At 40.9% G+C, this 25,038-nt stretch overlaps 1 protein-coding gene across 1 annotated transcript in view; it reads left to right on the forward strand.

Moving 5' to 3' along the window:
• The window catches only part of ARHGAP31 (Rho GTPase activating protein 31), a 100,530-nt gene that overhangs the window by 47,332 nt on the left and 28,160 nt on the right, over positions 1-25,038 (forward strand). Inside the window, exons 2-6 of the mRNA XM_090276878.1 lie at positions 9,648-9,750; positions 13,397-13,541; positions 22,284-22,366; positions 23,121-23,228; positions 24,165-24,307. Of these exons, the coding sequence (XP_090133004.1) occupies positions 9,648-9,750; positions 13,397-13,541; positions 22,284-22,366; positions 23,121-23,228; positions 24,165-24,307 (582 nt within the window). The remainder of the gene's footprint in view (positions 1-9,647; positions 9,751-13,396; positions 13,542-22,283; positions 22,367-23,120; positions 23,229-24,164; positions 24,308-25,038) is intronic.

The following is a 25,038-nucleotide window of genomic DNA, read 5'->3' on the forward strand; positions in this document are numbered from 1 at the left end:
TGCACACAATTTGTTGTTCTTGTTCAACATATGAAAGCCTTGCCCGACTTTCCCCACCATGTGTAATCTTTCTAGAAGTACTTCTATCGCATTTTTAGTGCCTCTCTAGGGCCCTTTACATATTTTGCTTGATATTTTCATACTGGTCAAGTTACTTAAAACCACTGAGCTTCAGTTTCCTCCTTTATAAAGAAGGGATAATACTTCTCCCATAAGGTGGTTGTGAGCATCGCATTAGGTACAAATCATGGATGACAGTTTAGCACTCAGGGATCAGCACATAGCAGGTGCACAGTTGTACATTCTCATCTTGGCTTTTTGAGGACAAAGATCTTATTCCCCTTTTTGTTCCTTGGGCTAGATAGGCCCCCAATACATCTGCTTTGGTATAAGAAGAATCTTTGTCTTTGGGAAGAAGTGCGGGTATTGATAGCAGAGACCCAGGGTCCCATCTGATATGAGTCAGGGTATGCACAAGAGCGGGGACCTGGCCACTTCTACAGGAAACAGCTGATGGACTTGGCATCTGAGACCCTGAAAGTGAGGTGGGGAGGGGACGCCAGGATGCAATCTGCCATCAGGAGCCTTGCCCAGCCGCAGAGCAGAGCTAGGCCTTGTCCACACCAGGCCAGCAGGTGATGCAACTACTTGTATTTAACAAGGAATTAATTACCTCAATGGGGTCATAGGGAAGGACCTCAACATTTAGAAATTGCCTCACTGACTTTCAGAAAGCCCTCCAGCTTCTTTAATGAAACTTGTTTTTTAAAAACCTATTTCTTTCTTTAAAAAAGTATTTGTACCACATTCTCATTACAAAAATATTAGAAAAGTGAAAATCATTTATTTTCTGCCACCTAAAGGTAACTACTATTAACATTTCACTGGGTGTCATTTTTTTATCACTTAAGATATTAGAAAGGGTGGAATAAAACAGAGACAGTCATCCTGTGCTCTTTATATTTGTGTATCTTTTTAATTTTTTTAATCTTAATTTTTTTTCTAGTTTTATTGAGATATAATTGACATACATCACTGTAAGTTTAAGGTATACGGAATAATGGTTTGACTTATGCATGTTTTGAAATGATTATTACAGTAATTTTAGTTAGCATCCATCATCTCATAGATACAATACAAAAGAAAGAAAAATTTAAAAATCTCTTTTTCCTTGTGATAAGAACTCTTAGAATTAATAGCTTTCATATATATCATACAGTGGTTAGCACTATAGTTATCATGCAATATATTATTTACTTTGTAACTGGAAGTTGTTCCTTTTGCTCACCTTTCTCCACTTCCCCCTCCTCTTTCCCCTTCCTCTGGTTACCACAAAACCACAAGTCTAATCCCTTTTCTTATGAGTTTGGGTTTTTTGCTTTGTTTTGTTTGTTTGTGTGTTTGTTTGTTTGTCTTTTGTAGATTCCACATATATGTGAGATCATATGGTATTTGTCTTTCTCTGACTCATGACACTTAGCACAATGCTGTCGAGGTCCATCCATGTTGTCCCAAATGGCAGAGTCTTCTTATTTTTTAGTGGTGTGTGTATGTACCACAACTTCTTTATCCATCTGCTGATGGACATTTAGGTTGTTTCCAGGTTTGGCTGTTGTAAATAATGCTGCTATAAACAAGGCAGGGGGTGCAGTGGAGGGAATCCATGCAGATATCTTTTCGAGTTAGTGTTTTTATTTCCTTTGGATATATTCCCAGAAGTGGAATTGCTGGATCATATGGCAATTCTATTTTTAATTTTTGAGGATCCGCCATACCATTTTCCATAGAGGCTGCACCAGTTTACAATCCCACCAACAGTACATGAGAATTTCCTTTTCTCCACATCCTCTTCAGCAGTTGTCTCTTGTCTTTTTGATCATGGCCATTCTAACAGGCCTGAAGTGATATGGTTTTGATCTCCCTAATGACTATGATGTGAGCAGCTTTTAATGTATCTGTTGACCTTTCCTATTTCTTTACTGCCTATTTTTAGGTTGGATTATTTGTTTTTCTGCTATTTAGTTGTATGCATTCTTTATATATTTTGAATATCAACCCCTTATCAGATATGTGATTTGCATATAATTTTTCCCATTCTATAGGTAGTCTTTCCACTTTGTTGATTGTTTCTTTTGCTATGCAGAAGCTTTTTAATTTTCATATAGTCCCACTTGTTTATTTTTTATTTTGCTGCTTGTGCTTTAGGTGTCATATCCAAAATATCGTTACCAAGGCCCATGTCAAAGAGCTTTCCCCCAGGTTTCCTTCTAGGAGTTTTATGGTATCAGGTGTTATGTTTAAGCCTTTAGTTCATTTTGAATTAATTTTTATAAGTGGTGTAAGACAGGGGTCTAGTTTCATTCTTTTACCTATTAATATCCAATAAAGCACTCTTTATTGAAGAGACTCCCTTTTCTCCATTGAGTTTTCTTGACTCCCTTGTCAAATATTAGTTGATTTTATATGTATGGGGTTATTTCTAGGCTCAATTCTGTTCCATTGATCTATTTGTCTATTTTTATACCAGTACCGTACTGTTTTCATGACGATAGCTTTCTAGCATAGCATACTTTGAAAATAGGAAGTATTTTTTATTGTTTAATTAGCATTTATTGATTTTGTAACTTTTTAAAAAGGAATTTAAAAATAGGTATTAACCACTAGGTGTTGAATACCTAAAAGCCATCACCACTGTAAGGTAGGGCATGCAGTGGTGGAACTACTGGCATTTGAGTAGTCAAGGGCAAAGCACCAATTAGTTCTCCTCAAATGGAGTCTCCATAATTGGCCACCAATTCATGGGACCTGCCCCCCTGATGGGAGAGGGTTTGAGTCAGATAGGTGTAGCTTGGCACTTTTTCTGATCCTCCTCAATTGTGGTACCGTGGGGGGTGGGGAATATGGGCTTTGGAGTCAGACAAACCTGGGTTTGGATCCCATCTCTGGCACTTACTGTGTGATGTTGGGCTACTTACTTAACATCTCAGAGAATCAGCTTCCACATTTTCAAAATGGAGAATTTTACTTGTTTCATAAATTTGCCATGATTATGGAATGGAGAATACTGTTAAAAGAAAGAAAGAAAACAAAGGACCTAATGCAGTGCCTGATACGTGTTTTCTTCTTGGAGGGATCCAGATAACAATGAAACCCCATCTGAAAAAAAATGAACAATCTCCTGTTCAGCAACACACGTCAAGTGCTTGTGTTTTGAAGGCTGCTCTAGATAAATGAGGTAACAGAATTGTCCTCAGTGTCCCCAAGGAGCTCACAAATTAGCAATGGAGGCAACATAGGTTCAGGCGACACCTAGCACCTAGTGCTGGATAAGAGGAGCCTTGCAATAAATATTTGTTGGTGTTTTTATGAAAAAATTTTAGAAAATATAATATATTCTTATTGTTAAAAATTCAAAACTAATATATTCTCAGTGTTCAAAGTTCAAAAGTAAAAAGATTATACAATCTCCTTCTTACTCATAGACCTAGCCCCAACCTCCTAGTTCTTTTTCCTGTAGGCAACCAAAGTTATCCCTTCCTGTAGGGATATAACTAAAGTTATATCCTTCCACAGATATTTAACACATATACAAGTGAATTGTTCATCTAATCTTTTATTCTCTCTTTAAACAAACAAAAAAAGATGGTAGCATAACATTATGCTGGTCTTCACCTTGTTCTTTTGCTTAATAAAATATCTTGGAGACCATCCTTTATCAGTTCAGAAAAGTTTCCTCATTCTTTTTAATGATCATATAGTGTTCCCTATATGGATGTTGTGTTATTTATATAAGAAGCTTCTTATTGGTGGATTGGTGGACAATCTTGTGCTGTTAAAAAATTGCTACAATGAATACTCTTGTTCATATAAAAATGTTCTGAATTAGGGTAATGAAAATGTTCTGAAATGGGATGGTTCCTTAACTCTGTAAATATGTATACTAAAAACTACTTAATTGTATCTTTTTTTTTGTATTTTACCAGAGTTTATTTCCATTTTTAAAATTGTTCTATTGCAATTTTCCCATCTTCCCCCCCTTCACCCCCACTGCTCTCCCCTGCCCCACCTACCTCCCCCCTTTCCCACAGTCAATCGCCACCCTGTTGTCCCTGTCCATGGGTCATTTACTTTAGTTCCCTAATTATATCTTTAAAAGGCTGAAATTTATAGCGTTTGAATTATATCTAAATATTTTTTTAAGTTAAAGATTTTTAAAAAAGAAACTTTTCTGCATGAAAGACAGCCAAGGCTTGAACATATTTTAAAATTCTTTCCTTAGAAAATTGAAAAGCAGTTAGTTAGCTTTTTTAACAAAGCAGAGAACCTTACACTTTTCAAATAAATACCACCAACTTCCAAACTTTTTAAAAATTATGCGTTAGGCCAAGAGGAAGAAAATAGAAGGAAGTTAAAATAGAGAGCAGAGGAAAAATTTGGGGCACAGCGACCTCTAGGCAAGCCGAGACTCACTGAGGCCAGGGAGGAGCAGGCAACAAAAGAGCTGGGGTTGCAGGACAGAGAAAGGATGGGACAGAAATAAAGAGCAGGCACTAACAGGGGGAGAGAAATTATGGGAGCCACTGTACTATCGCTTAGATTCCCCAGGCGGGGGAGCCAGGAAGTTCTCTGCTGACAACCAATAATAATGGAAAAGTTCCCTGGCTGATGTGGCTCAGTGAATTGAGCACCGGCCTGCAAACAGAAAAGTGGCTGGTTCGATCTGGTCAGGGCCCATGCCTGGGTTGTGGGCCAGGTCCCCAGTCGGGGGCATGTGAGAGGCAACCTATTGATGCTTCACACATCAATGTTTCTCTCCCTTTCTTTCTCTCTCCCTTCCTCCTCTCTCTCAAAATAAATAAGTAAAACCTTTAAAAAAAAAAGAATAATGGAAAAGTAATCGAAATCTTTCTCCCATCTCTTGAAAAAATGCCATAGAGCAGCATATTCACAGCACAGCAAAGCTTCTTAACTCATCTCTCCCCAGGGCACAGCACCCGATTCTTCAAAGATTTCTGTGCAGTGGCTCATCTCCCCGCAAGTATCAATTCTTTTTCACCCACCAGTGGCTCTCAATCCTTTCTGTCACCGCAGCAAGATGATGAATGTACCCATCACGCTCAAAGGTGTCCCCGGCCCCTTTGCAATTCCTGCCTCCTGCCTGTCCCCTGCTTTCTCCCACTATAAATTAGTTTGTATTTTCTAGAGTTTTATCTAAATGGAATCATATTCTATGTCCTCTTTTATACTGTGGCTTACATCACCCATAAGTTATATCATGCCTTTTTATTTCAAGTTGTATTCCATTGCATGTGGACACCACTAGACATTACTTTGAAGGACAGGAATGCAGGACCCAGGGAGGCAATGAAATCTAACCAGTACGAGACCTTCACAAAAATCCAGAATGGGGAGGGAGGAGTGCCATATTTCCCTACAACACAAACATAATTTGCACTAAGAAAGAATTCGACTGCCGTGACCTCAAAACTGACCAAATAAAATGGTGCTTGTTCCAGTCTGTCTCCAGGTCTGACCAGGTCCTCGCCACACGGGGAACTGGAGTAGATTGGCAGACGTTACTGCTGGGGTGACTCAGAGAAATTATTTGATTGCTGGCCTTTTCTGCACTAAATCCTTGAAGAGATTGAGAATTGAGGAAAGAAGTATAAAATGTCTTTTAGTTGTACCAGGCTGGATTAAATGAGACAAAGGACTTTAAAATGTTTATAAATGGTAAACCATAAATCAAAGGCAAGGTTGTCTTTTTCTCCATCAGAAACCACCTCAACATTTATGTTGTGCTCAGATGAAAATGTAACGTTAAATGTAACATTCCTGATCCAGGAAAAACAGAAGAAAACAAAAAAGAACTTAGAGAACCATCAGTGAAACAATTCAAAGAAGTTATAATATTATATCATAATAAGCAACTGTGTGTACCTCTGTAGGAGGTGACAAAGTCACTGGGTCCATGATAAATCCCACAGAGCTAGCTCTGTGACTCCAACCCCAGCATCACCCTTATGCCTAATTGACAATGGAAGCTTTCTTTCCAGCTATAACTACTCAGCTATTTTGTATCAGGGTCCTACCCTGTCCGAAATCATGGGTGTCTCCAATTTGATTGGACCCCAGGAACAATAGACAAAAGAATTCTGAGATTTTACTAAAACTTAGTAGCTCCTGCAACAACCTCCCACCAGTATTACCTTTAGACCCTGGCTACCCTAAGTGTGAGTTGCAGATTGGCAGTATGCCTAATCACCTGGGCATTGGTTAAAGATGCAGATTTTTGACACCCGCCACCCCTCACTGGAATTTGCCTGTTAACAAAATCCTGGTAATTTGTATGCTCATTGAAGAACGAGAAGCTGTGGTTGCTGGAGGCAGAGGCTGCTGCTGGACCTGATCTGGGGACCACAGTCGGAGAACCACTGCTCTGGGCTCTACAGCTACATGATTAATTAACAGAGATTAAGGGCATCTTTTCCCATGTACTGAGTTTGATGGCGAATCACTACACCTTCCAACTCTGCCTGAGGCGAGAATCCAGGAAAGCTAACATTCCTCAGGGACCGTGACCAGGGCCTCTCCCCTTGGGCTGTTTTATTACTGTCCCCTGTTTAAACAGTGCCCTGGATGAGAGGTTCTAGGGCCTCTGTACTAAAGCCAGAGTAAATTATAGCACAGGCTCTACCGGGAATGTGTTTTGCCCACCTTTAAAACAAACAGAGGCTGAGGTGCTGCAGTAGAGAGTTGTGGGAATGGGAGGTCCCTCTCTGAGAACAGGCCGGTACAGGTGGGTGACCCTGCACCACCCCTTTTATGGAGTGTTCTTTATAAAGGCCCTTCGAGTCCGAGGCTGTTTTCCTCAGGTCCTCCTCGGGAATGCTCAGAGCCCTTGAGCCCACTTGTGGCCTGCACAGCACAACCACCGTCTAGCCCGGTACAGTCGCTCACTGGAGCACACCAAGGCCCAGCACAGCCCCAGCACTGCTGACTCAAAGTCCGTTCACTGTTGGATTCTGCTGTCTTTGTGTTAGGGAGATTCACCTCAACGCATAGGAAGGAAACCTCAGGCAGGCAAAATTACCTTCAAAGAGACACATTTAACCAAAAGAGGACACAAAAGCCATTCTGAATAGTAGAGATGAGTGCTAACTGGTAAGGATTTGGTCAGCGTTACCCCAGTGGCCCATTGGATGGGGGAAAGCAAACTGTTCTCACCAAGGTTGCATCTCAGAAATTATAAATTTACATCATTTAGCTATCATTTTTAAATGCTTATTATATGCCAGCATCTGTGCTAAATGTTTACAGGTATTACTTTAATCCTAGCTATGGAGTTAGTATCACTGTCATCCTCATTCTACAGATGTGGAAACTGAGAAACACCATCCTTACATATTTTGTCCAAGGTTGCAAAGGCAGTTGGCATCCAGACCTGTGCTCTCAACTGGAGACCACACGGGACAGGTTCCAGAGCAACAGCTTGGTGTGAAGGGAAAGAGTCAACCGTTATGTGCACAATGGGGATTTAAAAACAAAACTTTTTAAGCATTGGAACTTAATTTGCTTGCTGGCTTGCTTATTTATTGGCATAAGAGTAGGAAACAAAAATCTGACTAGGAGTCCTGTTTTATAAAACAGATCAAAGTATAGCTCTTCTATACTCTTAGAAGCATCGAGGCTCTGGACCCCTGCCCACTCTCACAGCCCCGCCTCCACCGCACCCCGCTCCCACCCTGTACCACTCACAGGGAGTGGTTCCACCTCTGTGGTCTCTGGCCTCGGTATTTCCAATCCCAAGCCCACTCCCTGCCCTCTTCCCACCTGGGGGAACGAAGAAGCTCCCCCCCTGCCCCCATTCCTGTCTTGAAAGACGGGACAAAACATGCCGTGTGTCCCAGAGGGGAATGATTCTGGGGATGCACTGCCTTAGAGAAATGAGCAGAATACTTTAAGTACTACGAATTTTACTAAGTGCCTAAAATTACAGTTAGTAGTTGAAGGAAATGGCGGGACAGTTATTTAGAAAGTATTGTGATAGTGAATCCAGGAAGAATGTTGACTCTGAACATCTGGTGTCTACTTGTGTACAAGTCCAGTCCAGCTTGGAGCTGTGTACAGGCATGATTATGTGTGTTGAGCATTAATGGGTTGGTATTTGTCTAATCTAAGGCATTAATGGATTGGATATGTTTTTGGGGGGTGAGCACAGTGCTATCTGAAACAGTAGTTAATGGAGTTCCCACATCACTTCTATGCCTGAAAACTTGAGTGCTCGAGGCTTGGGTAGTTCTACACGAGGCCACTACCCACAGCACTCTTGGGGAGGAACCTCAGGTGGCTCTGTCCAAGGGCCTAAGTGGCAAGTGACTTGCCATTCTCTCCATGCCATCCAGAAAGTGTATGGCTGCTATTCTGGCTAACTGAGCTAGCTGGGCCGATCAGGGTCAGCCCCAAGGACAGAACAGCATAGTCAGACTCTCCTACACAAGCACTGAATGTCTGGAGTGGCAGGATTTCAAGAGGCCTTGTTGGTCCCGTTTATGTGATCCATTCAATCACATAAATGACTAGATTGAATGGATCACATCTGGTGGTAGAGGTGTGTGAGGGAGGTTTTCATCTTAAAAAAAAAACACTAACCTTAAATCACCTTTAACATTCTTTCAGATATTCTTCCAGTCTTCCTTTGCAATTTATTTTTTACATAGCTGAATTCACAATGTATAATTGATTTTGTGTCTTGTTCTTCCTTTACCTATATGTATCATAAGCATTTTCTCATGTGTTAATTACTTTTCATAAGCAACTAGTAATCTTGAGTGAGGTAAGTAAATTTACTTGCACCTTGGTTTCTTCATGTGTAGAATAATCAGTGGTTCTCCAATTTTATTGCACAACAGTCACCCGGAAGGCTTTAATTTTTTTTTTAAAGATTTTATTTATTTATTTATTTATTTATTTTTAGAGAGAGGTGAGGAGAGGGAGACAGAGAGGGAGAGAAACATTGATGTGAGAGAGAAGCATCAGCCAGTTGCCTCTAATGTGCACCCTGACTGGGGACCAAAGCCGCAACTCAGGCATGTGCCCTGACCAGAATGGGACAGGTGACCTTGCAGTTTGTGGAACAATGCCCAATTCACTGAGCCACACCAGTCAGGGATGGAAAACTTTTTAAAACACAGATTGCTGTGCCCCACTTCCAGGATTTCTGATTCAGTGGGTCTGGAGTGGGTCCTGAGAATTTGCATTCCCAACAAGTTCCGAGGAGATGCTGATGCTGCTGGTCAGGAAACCACGCTGGGGGACCAGTAAAATGAGGAGAATGAGTTGTGGAATTTCCAAGGTCACTGCTGATTTCAAAATTTAAGTGTTTGCATATTTTTTAAAAATTTCAAAAAACCCAGCTCTTAAAATACACAAATTCTCTGAATTAAAAGAAAAAAATAACCTGTGTTTTTTAAAAATATAAAAGAACATTATTTACCATTTACAAGTAATTGTTTCCACTTGTAGCTCATATGTGTTCCACACCTATTTCTTTTTGAAGTTACCTGGATTTTTTTTTAAAGCATATCTTTAAAGAATAGTGAGACTTATATCTAATACTTTATTATTTTTTCTTTGCCTTTACATAGTTCCATATGTATTAAAGAGCTGTGCAGAATTTATAGAGACTCACGGCATTGTGGATGGAATTTATCGACTTTCGGGAGTCACCTCAAACATACAACGTCTAAGGTAAGTTAAAAGAAGAGCCCCCAAAAGAATTCTCTCGTGATTCTATCTCTGTCCACAGGTGTTGTGAGTATTATAAACCTGAAGGGAATAAGGGAAGGGTGGAGGGGCAGAAAATCCATTGCTAATGTTTTCAGATGCCTGTTCTTAATCTAATCAGGAAATGCTCTAGTCTGATGTAATTCTTTCCAACAAAAGCTCCTGAGGGCTTTTAATTTGTTTCTTTGTCTTATACCAGATTTACCCTCTTTGGGTGGATTTGATTGAACTCAAATGATTTTAATTATGAGGTAGGGAAATATGATTTATTATCATTCACTTGCTTACCCAAAGCTCAATTAGATCCCATTACATAGTGTTCAAAACTTGAAGATGGATGTGAGTTTTTCTGTTGGCACAAACTCAACATGTGATATTTCATCTGCTGGAGAACTCAGAAGTTTGCATGAATGTGCATTTCTCTAATCGAAGCTGGTATTTTAAAAATTATTGATAGATGAATTATTCCTAATTCTATGAATTTATCTTAAGCAATTCTAAAACTTATCCTTAGCTCTGGCTGGTGTGGCTCAGTGGATTGAGCGTCAGCCTGAGAACTGAAAGGTTGCCAGTTCAATTCCCAGTCAAGGTACATGCCTGGGTTGCAGGCAGGTCCCCAGTTGGGGGCCCATGAGAGGCAACCACACATTGATGTTTCTTTCCCTCTCTTTCTCCCTCCCTTCCCCTCTCTCTAAAAATAAATAAAAATAAAATTTAAATAAATAAATAAAATTTATCCTCAAAATTTTTGGAAGAAATTTTTATCACATTGAATTTATAGTACAATACTGTTCTCACAAAACACAGCTATGTGTACCCTGGTTGATGTGGCTCAGTTAGAGGGTCTTCCCATAATCTTAAGTCTGTGGGTTTGATCCCCGGTCCGGGCACATGAGGGAGGCAACCAATCAATGCTCCTTTCTTGAATTGACGTTTTTGTCTCTTACCGTTATTCTCTCCCTTTCTCTCTCTCTTAAAAAAAATAAATAAATAAAAAGACCACTGGAAAATGTCCTTGGGTGAGGATTTAAAAAACCTTGCAGATATATGTGTGTATATTTTATATATATTACTTATACAGAGAAGGAAAACTCTGACTCCAAAAAACCTCCGCTGCCTTTCGGCATACCTCTTCAGGGGAAAGGCTAGGGGAGTAAACCCCGACAGAAAATCCGGAGCCGGAGTCCCTAAGGCGGTTTGACATTGTAGTCAATACCGGCAACTCCTGCGGCGCACCTGAAGCCAAGCTGTATTGACTCCGTCTTTCCCTTGGACCCTTCAGCTGCGAAGAGAGGGGGGGGTCTGCTGCATGGGCAACAGCAGACCCTCCATATCACCCTGCCCAGGCTCTGTAGCTTCAGCTTCACTGGAGAGGACACTCCAGCGTCATCGCAAGATGTCGATTCAACACGGGAGGAGACAGATACCGTGTCACTCCCGAGTCGGACTGCACAGCCATTCTCGGCGGTGCAGATAGACTCTTAAGAAGCTACACCATCGTCTCTCGAGACGGACGGCTGCCGACCGACCATATATATATACACACACACACACATACTGTTTTGTGACTAAAACAATAGGTTATGTACTTTAACATGAAAAGGAACATATTTTATTAGGTTTTTTATGTACTTACTATGTGTTTTTAGTTATAAATGTAGAGTTTTAAAACAATAAGAACATTCTTGTTACAAAGTATGTAAAATTTAATAGATTGTGCAAGTAATTCAATTTTTTGTCTCTTCTATTTGGTTTTCTGCTTCTTTTCAAATCTTAATTGTGATAAAATTATATTAAGTGAGTAAAACAATCTTATTATTCCTGGAGAAATGATGGCTGTAAAAAGAATAACTAGTTAATTGCAACCATGGATTTTAACAGATATGTGTGTTTACATAATTTTACTAATTGACTAGTGTGACATTTTTTAGACTTTCAATAGCAAATACTTGTTAATGGTTTACTCTTAGCTCTAAAATATACCAGCACGTAGTTGATATTGTGGAAGGACACTTGGGTGATGGCCAGTTTTTTTTTTTATTTAAGGACTGACATTAACCTCCACAAGGGAAACTTCTGGCTAAATAAATGAATAAGCTTTCAATTGCTCTTGTTCTGCCCTCTTAGAAAAAGACATACCTATGAATTTACAAGAGCATTGTTTTTCTTCTCTAGGCTCCACTCAGTTTTAGGGGGTTCTGACAGCATCAGGGGTTTCCCTGCCCCTATTAAAAGGGCAGAACCAGCCTACAGGAGAATGGGCAAGCTGTTGCGAAATGCTGGCTCAGGGAGTCCCATTGACTTTGTCACTACTTGGTTGGCCAAGTGAATACTCTCATGAAGCCTAACTTCTTTTCTGTATTACAGCTTAAATTTGTCTTTTTTTAAAAACAGATTAATTGTAGGTATATGTTAGTTGAGTCAGGTTATTTGTGTAACCTCGTTAGGAAATATTTTTTTCATTAGAAACAAGACCTGGAATCTGATGATGTTTCCAAACACCCTACTCGTCGTCATCGGCAGTCGTCCATCTCGAGAGACGATGGTGTAGCTTCTTAAGAGTCTACCTGCACCGCCGAGAATGGCTGTGCAGTCCGACTCGGGAGTGACACGGTATCTGTCTCCTCCCGTGTTGAATCGACATCTTGCGATGACGCTGGAGTGTCCTCTCCAGTAGAGCTGAAGCTACAGAGCCTGGGCAGGGTGATATGGAGGGTCTGCTGTTGCCCAAGCAGCAGACCCCCCCTCTCTTCGCAGCTGAAGGGTCCAAGGGAAAGACGGAGTCAATACAGCTTGGTTTCAGGTGCGCCGCAGGAGTTGCCGGTGTTGACTACAACGTCGAACCACCTTAGGGACTCCGGCTCCAGATTTTCTGTCGGGGTTTACTCCCTTAGCCTTTCCCCTGAAGAGGTATGCCGCAAGGCAGAGGAGGTTTTTTGAAGTCAGAGTTTTCCTTCTCTGATGTGCCCTGACTGGAAGATCGAACCAGCGACACTTAGCTCGCAGTCCGACGCTCAATCCACTGAGCCAAACCAGCCAGGGGCAAACACCCTACTATAGGTTGTTTAACAAGGGATTTATAAGCTCTTCTATCCTTTGATAGTCACTATCAGGCAGCCTAGAAGGTTCCATCCTGCATCAAAGAGATCATTGATTAGGTTTGAGTCTCCAGATAAGACCAGTTTGTTGGCATGGATATATGGAGATGAGTGATAACGGTCTGACTCATCCTGGTTTTGGTCTGTCCTCCAAGAAAGAGGATTTCATTTAGAACAATAGTTTGGAAAAACTGAAATCTCAACAGGCTTTTCTTTGGCACATTGTTTTCATATTTCCCCACTGTTCATAACTGGGACTGTGAACATGAAAAATCCATTTGTAAATGGGCATTATGTCTTTCTAATTACAGCTGCTTTAGCAGGGAAAACCCAGACCTGAAATGGAAGTTTTCCCATAGCTTCCTTGTGTCTAAAATAGAAGGTCTTTGTATCAGGGTCAAAATACAGTCAGATCAGCAGTTTAGGGTCTTTTTACCCCTAAGCAGCCAAACAGCTGCTGACACGGAACACATGTTCCTGGGATTGTTATGTCTCTGTCTGTGTTGTTTCAGGCAAGAGTTTGGCTCAGATCAATGTCCAGATCTGACAAGAGAAGTGTACCTCCAGGACATCCACTGTGTGGGCTCGCTCTGCAAGCTCTACTTTAGGGAGCTGCCCAACCCCCTCCTGACTTACGAGCTCTATGAGAAATTCACGGTAAGTGTTTGGATTTCCATTATGGTTCCTGGGTGGGACGCATGGATGGGCCAAAGAGAGTTTCAGCACCAAAATAACAATAATAATACTCATCAGATAGATGGCATTATCTTAGCATGGTGATGGATGCAACATGGTATAGTAAGGAAAGTAGGGTAGTGGGACTGTTTGCTAATTTTTTCCCTCATTAAATTTTCAGAATCATGTTTGTTCTAAGAGTTGGGTTAAATTATCTCCAGGTTTACTTAACCAAGTGTATCTTATTGTATCTTATTGCTTAGGGAGGAAACTAAGAACCAGAGAAGTGAAATGACTGGCCCAAGATCACACAGCAGGACAGGAACCTGAGACTAGATTCTGTAACCACTGCTACTTTATTTTTATTTTATTCCTTCTGGGGGTTGGGAAAGAGGTAGCCAAGTAGAGAAGGAAGAGAGAACAAATAGAAGTCAAGAGAGAGCTCAGAAAGCTGGGAAGAGAAAAGAATGTGGGAAAGGCAGCACAGGAGGAGTGCAGGATAGACTGGTGAGTTGGGCTGGTGGAGTGTGGTTGGACAAGAGCAGAGCACCTAAAGAGCAGCTGTATGGTCACCAGATAGGGCACCCACAGTAAAAGTAGAAAGGAGAATAAATGTTTAAAGGATGCCTATAGCGGTAGAATTAAAAACAGGGCTTGAACATTTGATGCAGGGGTGGAGGTGGAGAGTTGGGTTTAACCAAGGTTAAGGGTTAGCCAGCAAAACAAGAGTAAGGAAGATGAGGGTGTGTGCAAAGAAGTGATTGAAATAACTGACCATGAAATTTTGTCTGAATAAAAAAAGGAAATGATGGTAGAAAGCAGGTGTATAACAGTGAAAAGTAGACCAATGGATTAATAGACAGCTGGAGTGGGGTAGTAAGAGGAGATGTTTGAAATTAGTTTATGCAAGAGTTGCAATTATTGGTAAGGACCAGACATGGGCTCTAATCATAGGAAGGAATCTCTCTCTGGGTTCCTTACTTTGAGCATATAAAATATTCTTATTTTGAGCATATAAATGTTCTTCAATTTGAAATGATATAGGAATAAGTAAATGAGTTTTTAAGAATTGGGCTTCGGCCATTAAAATGTATTTTAAGAGTTTTTAATGATAGAGGAAAACACTCATACTGATAATTGGAAAAGATAGATATACAATTATATATTAAGACATGATTCTCACAACTATCAACAAGTGAATCTAAAAAATAAAAACAAAAACAAACTAAGCAAACAACCAGAATAGGAACAAAAGCATAGGTGTGGGGATCACTTGGAGGGTTATCAGCTGGGAGGGGGAAGAGGGAGGAATGAGGAAATGGTGCAGGGATTAAGAAGCATAATCAGTTGGTACAAAATAGACTGGGGAAAGTTAAGAATAATATAGGAAAGGGTGAAGCCAAAAAAATTATATGCATGAACCATGGACATGAATGAACTAAGTGGGGTGGAATTGCTTGAAGGAAGTGGGGTACTGGGCAGAGGGGAGCAAAGGGAAAAGAAATGGGGACAACTGTAACAACATAATCAATAAAATATACTAAAAAAAAAAGACATGGTTAAAAAGAAAGATGTTCAAAAGATTAATAACCATATATTTCATTGATGGGTTATAGGCAGTTTGCCCTGCTTCTTTCAAAATCATATCCATTAAAAATACATTATATTTTTAATGAAAAAAATTAGGCAAACTCTCAAAAAAAATGAGCTGATGTGGAAGTAGCAGTGGTTAGAGGACCCTAAGAAATCCAAGGAGACTTTGAGATCTAAGACAGAGGCAAATGAACCTCCACTCTGAGTGGCTAAATCATAAATAATGGCAGGTTCTGTCTATTGGACCACAGAGGAGTCTTTCCTGGGAACCAGGAGGAAAGGTTGTGTGTGGGCCTCCTGTGAGTCTGCCAGATTATCATCACCATCACCATATATGATTATTTCCTCACTTTAAAAGCAATCATACTCAATAAAAGACAATTTGGAAAATGGAGGACAGTAGGAAGACGTCCTTGGTCTCTCCTCTTAAAGACCAAAGGCAACTATAATTAACATCTGGATAGTTACGTCATTCTATTTTTACTCTTTGCATGGTGTTTTTGTTATGTTTTGTTTTTCCAAATTAAAATAAAATTTTATAGCAAAAATTAAAGCAATACAAAAAAGTATAAAGGAGAAAGTATATAATCACCTAAAATCCCACACCCAGGCATATCCGCTATTAACATTTTAGGAGACATCCTTATAGATCTCATCCCTCTCTCTCTTTCTGTCTCTGTCTTTCTCTGTCTCTCTCTCTCTCTCTCAATACTGGATATTTTCAGTTTGTTAAATTATTTGCCATTTTGATTCAAAATATATCTTATTGTTGCTTTAATCAGTACATAAGAGACTTTGTTTTAAACATAGTTTTAATCCTCCTATCAGTACAATAGTATCATTCTTGACTATGATAGAATAGAATATCATCATGTTAAAGAACTGAATGAATCTAACTTATTTTAACTAAGTTTCATTCTGTGATAATGGAGGGGTAGATAAGAAGTCTTGTTTAGAAACTTCAGAAATAAGTCTTCTTATTTCTCCCTGCTTCTGTTCCCTGACATTGCTTATCCTGTTCTCTCACAGCAGCAGAAAAATAAAGCAATATTATTGTCAACCTGTTGTCAGATTTTAAGGAAATCTAATGTTACATTTAAACATTTTATTGACATTAAGAAATAAAATAAGACTGTTTTGTTGTAACAACTGACTTCTACATAGGTAGAGCCTAGTGAAGTTAATTATGTTGAAGAATTTATCATTTTGAGAGTTCTTTGATCCCTGTAATGAATTATACTATAAGCAAACCTTCTTCAGGGACATGGAAATAGCTCTATTACATTGTCTCACATTCTTGTAATGACTTATTTAAACCCACTTGCACAGTTAAAGTAGAAAATACTTCAGTGGAATAATGGAATTAGAAAAAATTAATGGAAAAATAATAATGATTAATAGCTGCTATTTATTGAGTGCTTACTATATAATAAACTTGTTACAAATATTTTTTAATGTGTTTTATTGATTATAATGTTACATTTGTCCCAATTTCCCTTTCCTCTGCTCCCCTCCACCCAGTGTTACAGATATTATTTTGTTAGTTTTTATTGTCTTTTTAACAATGAGTAAATTGAGGCTCAGAGAGGCTCTTGCCTGGGGTTGTATGAGGGTATAGCTAGTAAATGGAAGTAAAGATTGAACATTCTGTCTTAGAACTACCACATTATTTTAAAATACAGTTAACAGCTCTTAAATATGCTCAGGTATTAAATGACTTAATATAAGATAAAGAAAGCATCCTAAACTAATGAAGGAACAATTCAATAATAGTAGGAAAATTGGACAACCATGGTGAGACTGGCTCTTTATAGTCTTCTGTTGGAAGTGTAAATTGTCTGGACATCCAGAAAGTCATTTGAAATTACTGTCAGAGGGTCCTAAAATGCTCATATTTTTTTATATGTAACTATCTAGGATTCCATTCTAAGATAATAATCAGATAAGCAAAAATAATTGATTTACAAGTATTTTATCACAATATTATTTATAATATCAAAATTTTGGGTGTATCTGTATGTCTAACAATAAAGGATGGGTTAAATAAATAATAATAAATCTATTGTTTTCAATCCCGTGTGTCCGTGAAAAGTCACATTTCTGCAGCGTATTTAATGACCACAGTACAAAACAACATAGGAAAAAAGCAGTATATTTAACTAAATAGAAAATGACATCAGTGTTCATATTTGGTGCTAGAAAGCCTGGGAAGATTGCTTCTTTTATGCTTTACATGTGAATAAGTTAATAGTAGTTATATCTGGTAGCAGGATAGGAGGTGATTTTTTTTTCCCTTCATATTTCATATTAACTTTGAGGATATGTATTAGTTTCATGTGGCTACAAATTTGGTGACTTAAACAAGAAAAATTGAGTCTGTCAGGTTGCAAGAGTCCAGAAGTGTGAAATCAGTTTTACGGGGCTGAAATTAAGGTGTCCGCAGGGCCATGCTTCTTCCAAAGGCTCTAGGGAAAACTCATTTCTTGCCTCTTCCGGCTTCTGGTGGCTGCTGGCATTCTCTGGCTTGTGGCCACATCCCTCCAATCTCTGTCTCTGTGATCACATTGCCTTTTCCTCTTTGTCTGTGTCAAATCTTCTTCTTCCTCCCTCTTTTAAAGATAACTGATTGCATGTAGTTAAAGTCAGCGATGCTAATGTGCCCTTCAGTGGAGTGATGGTCCTCAGATAGTACTTTTCTGAAAGTGTGGCGCAGATGTGTCTGTTTGGCATTTTCAAATACAAAGCAAAACGTTGACTCATTCACTTACTCATTTTGTTCATCAAATGTTTGTTGGGCATCTACTATGTACACTATGTATGATAGGTACAGTTCTACGTGCTGGGGATTTCATGGTATGCAAGACAGATAAAATCTTTGCTCTTGTGAAACTTACATTTTAATGAAAGAGACAGATGATAAACAAATTTAAAGCATAGTTCTGTAAGTGTTACCAGTGCAAGGTTTGTGTGCCCAGTGCTTCAGAAGGCCAATATTCAAAATATCAGAGTTTGGAATAAGGAAAGGTTTATTGATTGAGAAGGTGCCAAGGTCAAGATGATTGGGGTTGTGGGGAGGGGGCTTAGAGCTCCCTTAAATCCATTTTAAGAGACCCCAGAATTCGGGTTTCTTTTATGCCCAGGGTAGGGAGAATGGGTTAGGCAAGAGGTGTGTGATGATGAACCACAGTCATCTAGGCACCAACAGAAGAGCAGGAAATCTCTAAATCTCTGTGTCCTCCCACCCTTCATTTGGGTCCAGTCTTGAGGCTCCTACAAATGAGGGCCAAAAACTTAAGCCTCAAACAGAATTCCTCTATAATTAGCATATCTATAGCAAGAGCTAATCCCTGAAGGCCACGGGAGAAATGCAGACTAGAGTTAAAATAGTCCAAGAGAGTAAGCATTTCACTTCTGTTACTTAAGGAGAACTGTTGATAAGTATCTTGAGGAAAACTAATGCAAGTATAGGCGAAAGAATGATGGGGACTGATATTTTTGTTAGGATAATCAAACCTCTCTATAAGATGATATGTGAACAGAAACATGGATGGACTGATGGAACAAACTGCAGCTATTTAGGGGAAGAGGGAGTCATGAAGAACCAGCATGTGCAAAGGCCCTAGTGGAGGACTTGCCTGAGCTTGCTTGAGGGAATATGTGGAGGCCAGCATGGTCGTTGGGAAGCAAGCAAGGGGGGAAATGGTGGGAGGAGACAAGGACTTTGCAGACGGGCCAGGTCATGTAGTCATGCTTGCTTCTGTGGTGTGACAAAGACAGGTAGGCAAAGAGACTGTCTGGAAGGACACATAGTGGTTGCCTTTGGAGACTGAGGTCTGCTGTTGAAAGGAACTCTACCTTTCTTCTGTGTATTCCTTTGGGTGCTTTGCATTTTCAAAATTATGTGTACAGTTGCTTTCTTTTAGTCTAATTGTGTAAAATAACTTAAAATAAAAATTATAATTTTTAAATAAGTAATGCAAAATGAAAGGCAAAGGCTGATTTGCAGCTCGGGTATAGCTGGAAGGAAGAGCCACAGGTTGTTTGTCCACACTGCCGACAGGGATGCATGGGCTAAAAATAAGTTACAGTAACTGGACTGTTCCCGGAGAGAAACAAAGGTCTAGAGAGCTTCTGAATAGGTTTGGAGTATGATGAGGGAGGCTGTGAATAATAAAATAAATGCCAATCCCAGATGGGAGCTAGAGGCATCAGGGGGTGAGCCTGCCCTGCCTCTCACAGAACAAAGATGACTAACAGCTTCCTAAAATATTAAAGGAACTTACTGTGTGGTCTGTTAAATTAGTCTACACCTTTATTCCCCAGACACATTTTTAGAAAGGGTTGTGGGGGGATGGTGTGCAAGCTTTGCCAAGCTCATCCTAGCTTTGCAGGGAGAGGAAAAAAGGCCTCCCGCCCCTCCCCCTCTGCAGGATAGACTGTGGGAGAGTCCACTCCGCACTCCGTGCTCCACCTTCCCCTGGTTTCTCTCCCTTTCCTCCCTTGATGAGGCTCTCTCTTGGCATCCAAGTCCTCCCCACAAATCTGTTTTCTCAAAGACCACTCCAGGGAAGAGAGCAGAGGTGTCAGGGTGCTTACTCCACCCCCCATTCTTGTCCTTGCCCTCTTCATCCTGCATATCTCAAAAAGCAAGGATTGAGGTGGAGGCCTTGCTTATGCTGCCTCTGTTCTCAGGCTGGCAAACCCACCAGCACGTTGGGACACCTGAGAGGCTGACGCTCCCACGCTCGCCTTTTTCCCCACCTCCACTTAAGAAACACAATATCAAGTTTTCCATATAGAGAATTTTGATTGCCTTTAAAAATGGTAAGCTTCTATATATATATATTACTCTAATTAAATAAAAAAGCCAAAAAAAAATAATAATAACCTTAATAGATAAAGCCCTGGCATGGAGGGAAGTGTAATCTAGTCAGTTGTTCAACAAGTCAGGAGAGAATGCCTGTGTGCCAGGCCCTGGGACTCATCATGTCCTGGCACTTACAGAGCTTACATCTAGTGAGGGAGACAGACCAAACAGTAAACCTGATAATTAAGCACAGTATATAATATATGTAACGGTGGTGAGTGCTGTGGAAAAAAATGGAGATGAGTAAGGAAGGTTGGGAAGGCCAGCTAGGGCAGTGTCTTGGGGTTCTTTTTGGTTAGAACACAACAGACCCAGCAAGTGTGGCCTTGCTAGGGCTGGCAAACAGAAGGTGCCCATAAAATTAAACTTCCTTCCACTTTTCTGTGCATAAAATTTCTCATAACTGCAAATCTGAATTTCACCCTTTATGCACAGCAAGCAGATGACAGCTAAATGCTGAGCAGAGGTGAACAATGTAAGAAAACCACACCACAGTTAGAATCTTATTTTAGTGGTATTGCAGGAGGCAGTACTTATAATATTAAAGAATACATTTTATGATTTATGAGCTCTGCCTGGAAAAAGTCCAGCCATTGTTAATATCGCAAGAAGGGTTTGCACAACATCAGTGTAACCTGGCAAAGAGAGTGGACTGTAATGCGCATGCGTGAACAATGATGACTTCACTGTACTAGTCAGTGGGGGTGGTAGACGCTGTTGAGTGAGCATGTGTACTGTGTGGCCATTGCTGCAGCTATGGGGAACTGGTGATTAGCAGCTTCATCAGAACACTGCGCCCACTCATGCATCACATCTTATGCACAGCTTTTTATGAGACATCAAATCACCCAAGTGACTCTGCCCCACTGCAGCCCAGATTTGATGCCCTGTGACTTCTGACTTTTGCCAAAGTTAAAATCACTTTTGAAAGGGAATAGATTTCAGACTATTGATGAGATTCAGCAAACTACAAGGGGCAGCTGATGGCAATTGGGAGAACTATATGACATGCCAAGGTGCCTACTTTGAAGGGGACTGAGATGTCCTTGTCCTGTGTACAATGTTTCTTGTTATCTTGTATCTTCTTCACTAAATGTCTCTTTTTCATATTACATGACTGGATACTTTCTGGAGAGACCTCATATATTGGGTGGGCAAAAGGAGGTTTAAAGTTGTGAGTATATGAAACAAAGAGTTTACTCTTGTATTATACATTTTTTCATATGAACAACTGTAAACTTACTTTTGCCCATCCCGTGTATAAATGTAAAGCATGTTTCCAGCACAGGGAGGAAATACAAGACTGTAAGTTGCATATGCCTGTGGATTCAGGGTTATAGGCCTGAAGTGAGCTCAGGAGCTCCTTTTAAAGTGTACCTTAGTCCTGGTGGGGTTACATGGGTATATATATATGAAAGAACTCGCAGAGCTATAGCTTAAGACTTGTACATTTTTAATGTGTATAAATTATATCCCAGACAAAAAAGAAAGAGGTGACTGCTGTTGACCTTGATTTTAGGTACTGCTCCTATGCTGGCAGTTCTGAAGCGCTTGGCCATGTACTGAACCTGGGCACAGGCAGGGCAGATTCTCAGGGCAGGGGAGCTGAGGAATCTACCCAGGGACACCCACGTTGTGAGGATGCCCTGGACAAACCTGTTATCACACTGCCTTTACTGAAATTCCTGCCTTAAGGGCCTTAGGCTGGAGGTCAGGAAAAAATACCCACATGGAAAACAACGGAGAGCAAGACCTGGCAAGGCCACTGGGCCTCAGGGACAAAGCTCTTATCTGGCTGAGAAGGCACGTCTTCCCTGCTTCCCAGCATCTACAACAGGCAGCTGCTGAGTAGTAGCAAGGTCATGGAATAATATCAGGCTAGATGGGAAGTCGCTATTTGCACCCAAGGAGATAGCTGGCTGAGTAAACACAGAGCCACCCTGTGTCCTTCTGTCTCTGTCTCTTTATCTCTCCCAGAGTCTCTGTGACACAAGACACACTCAAGATTCTACACCTTCTTTACCTAACACCCATCAGAGACCTGAGCAATTCATAGGCCTCTGTGTATACAACGTTAGACTCTTCACGGCATGAACCCTCAGAGACTTCAGTTGTTTGTTTTTACTAGAAAAGCATGCCTCTTGGAAGGATGTTCCCTAGACCTGGTTGGAAGGCTGTACCAGGAGCCTAAATAAAACCAGCCGATGCAGGTGTGTGTCCGCCCTCTCGGGCACTCACTGGGTGCTTCATGTTATTCTCTGCAGGAGGCAGTGTCACGTTGCCCAGAAGAAGGCCAGTTGGCCCGAATCCAAAATGTTATCCAGGAGCTTCCCCCATCTCATTATAGGTAAGAATCCTTGGTGAAAGACAGTCACAGCCTCCTGTGGGGGTATAATACCACCACAGACGCAGGCTGGCATAAAAGGGAACAAATTCAGCAGACAATGGCTTTCCGGAGGCATTTTGAGGTGGGTGAACAGGTCACTTTTATCAGAGTGAGTAGGTGTTTGACTAGGGACATTGATGGGAAGGGGCAGCCCATATCCCTGTTACTTGCAGGATACCCCTCAAAGTCCCACCCTAATTCTGATCACACAAGGATGTCCTCACAGTGATATCCTAGTTCTTACCCAGATTCAGAGAGTAACCAAATCTATGGAAACCAAGATGGTTTTAAAACAGAGTTTGACTGTAGCTCTCGAGTGTTGAGAATCAGTATCAACCCTTACCTCAGCCCATACTGTCACTTCATTCTCACAAGTTAGCCCCTAATCTTACCACCTTTCCAAGTGTTCCCTAAGTCTGCCCTTCTGCTACAGAGGGGCAGATTGAGATGTGGTGTAAGATAGAACGTCCTAGCGATAATAGATGTTTTTCATCCAAGAACATCCCCCTTTCCTACCCCGGGCCAATATGCCGAGGGCCAAGAAAACTAGAAAATTATTTCTATCAATCTTGATATATTCCTTATATCTTCTAAAACTCATGAGATAGAAATATTTATTTAGTTTCTCCAATCCAAACTTATAAATTATCTCCAGGTTTCACACAGGCCCTAGTTTTTTACTTTGTGTAAAAAATAAATAAATTAACCATTACAGGACCTTGGAATACCTGATTCGACACCTGGCCCACATCGCCTCCTTCAGCAGCAAGACCAACATGCATGCCAGGAACCTGGCCCTGGTGTGGGCACCAAACCTCCTCAGGTAAGCACCATACCCTCACCTCTCAGCCCCGCAGTGGGCTCAAAACAGCCCACTGATTAAAATGAAGACTTGGTTCTTCAAAATTGAAGCCCCTTGAAGACAAACCACTAGCTAAGTGGTCTTTTGTAACACATACTAATTAAAGTTGATTTTAATAGCCTAAGTTCTTTACCTGCTAGCCTGGAAACTGGGTTCCAAAGGCATTTTCTGTATACCATGGGGATGTGACTAAAGTTATGCTTACGTTATAATTTCTTGAAAAGGCCTTTCTTGTCGATGTGACTCATTGGCTTATGTTGATTTTGGTGGGGTCACAGCTGCCTATAACTTGAATCAATTGCCTTATATGACTATAAATGATGAGCTGCCCCACACCACAGAACAGTGGTGTGGGGGTGGAAGAAGATCCTATGGAAAGAAATCAATTCCTGCGTATTCACTAATACAGTGTTAGTCTTGCAATGTATAATTCCTGGTAATTGTTTTAAATTTGTTCAGTGTGTTGGATTTCACAGCCTTTGGAGAGTCCCTTTAACAGGTCTTAATAGTTAAAATCTTCACCCTGGCTGGGTGGCTCAGTTCTTTGGAGCATTGTCCTGTACACCAAAAAGGTTGCAGTTTCAATACCTGGTCAGGGCACATACCTAGGTTGCAGGTTCAATCTCTGGTTGGAGCACATACAAGAGGGAACTGATCAATGCTTCTCTCTCACATCAATGTTTCTCTCTCTCTTCCCTCCCCCCTTCCCTCTTTCCTCTCTGTCTAAAGTCAGTAAACATATCCTCAGGTGAGGACTAAAAATGTATATTTATATATTCTACAGATTAACAAACCATGTTCATTGAAGAGATGGGGCTCGTACAAAAGACCCACTGGCTTCCCCTTACTGTTCTAGGGTTGACTCACTGAACTGAATATGTTTCATTTACGATTTAGGTCCAAAGAAATTGAAGCTACTGGTTGCAATGGAGATGCAGCCTTTCTTGCTGTCCGGGTCCAGCAGGTGGTAATTGAGTTCATATTAAATCACGTGGATCAAATCTTCAACAATGGTGCACCCCAGTCTCTGGAGAATGATGGTAATGGTTCCTCCTGGCATACACCCCACCAGCCCATTCTCCTTTTTTGCCTTAGTCATGGGTCCCAAGAATAAGTTAGGGTGGCCCTGGCTCTAGCTCTGAGTGTTGGCACTGTGTGTATGCTGATTACTGTGTGTGTGTGTCAGTGTCTGCAGATTGTGCATATATGTGTGTGAGAGTGTGTGTGTGTAGCAAAGATGTGGTATGTTTGTGGATGGCTGTAGCATGTTTTGATCAGTTGCATACTCTGACTGTCCTGTGAATGTGGCATGGTAAACTGTAATAATGTTCTATTGGTTTTAGTAAGTTCTTAAATTCTTTGAGTTATTATCTAGAGGCACTAGCTGACCTTGGTGTACCCTGAGACTGTTGCTGAGTGGTCTCCAACACAGCACTGGCGCCAAGTTTGAATCTGTGTCAATGTGATGAACGCCACTTGCTGAGACCCTCCCTCACACAACTCACATACTACCAGAGACTTTTTCGCATACTGGCTGAACCTTTAAGGCAGCTACCAGGTGAGGGCAGATCTTGAGGAGACTTGGGCCTTTGGCTGACCTGCCCCTGGACTCAGTGCTGGTGGAAATCAACCTTGGTGCACATCTAGGCCCCTCTGCCACAAATCCAGGCCCAGCAGAGGCAGCCATAAATTGTGGGTCGTTTTGTAGCTTCATGTAGGTAGCCCAGGCACCGTCAGTGGCAGCACCTGACATCGACCTGCACTGGATTCC

Source organism: Furipterus horrens, unplaced genomic scaffold (genome assembly GCF_987537825.1).
Source record: "Furipterus horrens unplaced genomic scaffold, mFurHor1.1.pri manual_scaffold_1, whole genome shotgun sequence".
Lineage (NCBI taxonomy): Eukaryota > Metazoa > Chordata > Mammalia > Chiroptera > Furipteridae > Furipterus > Furipterus horrens.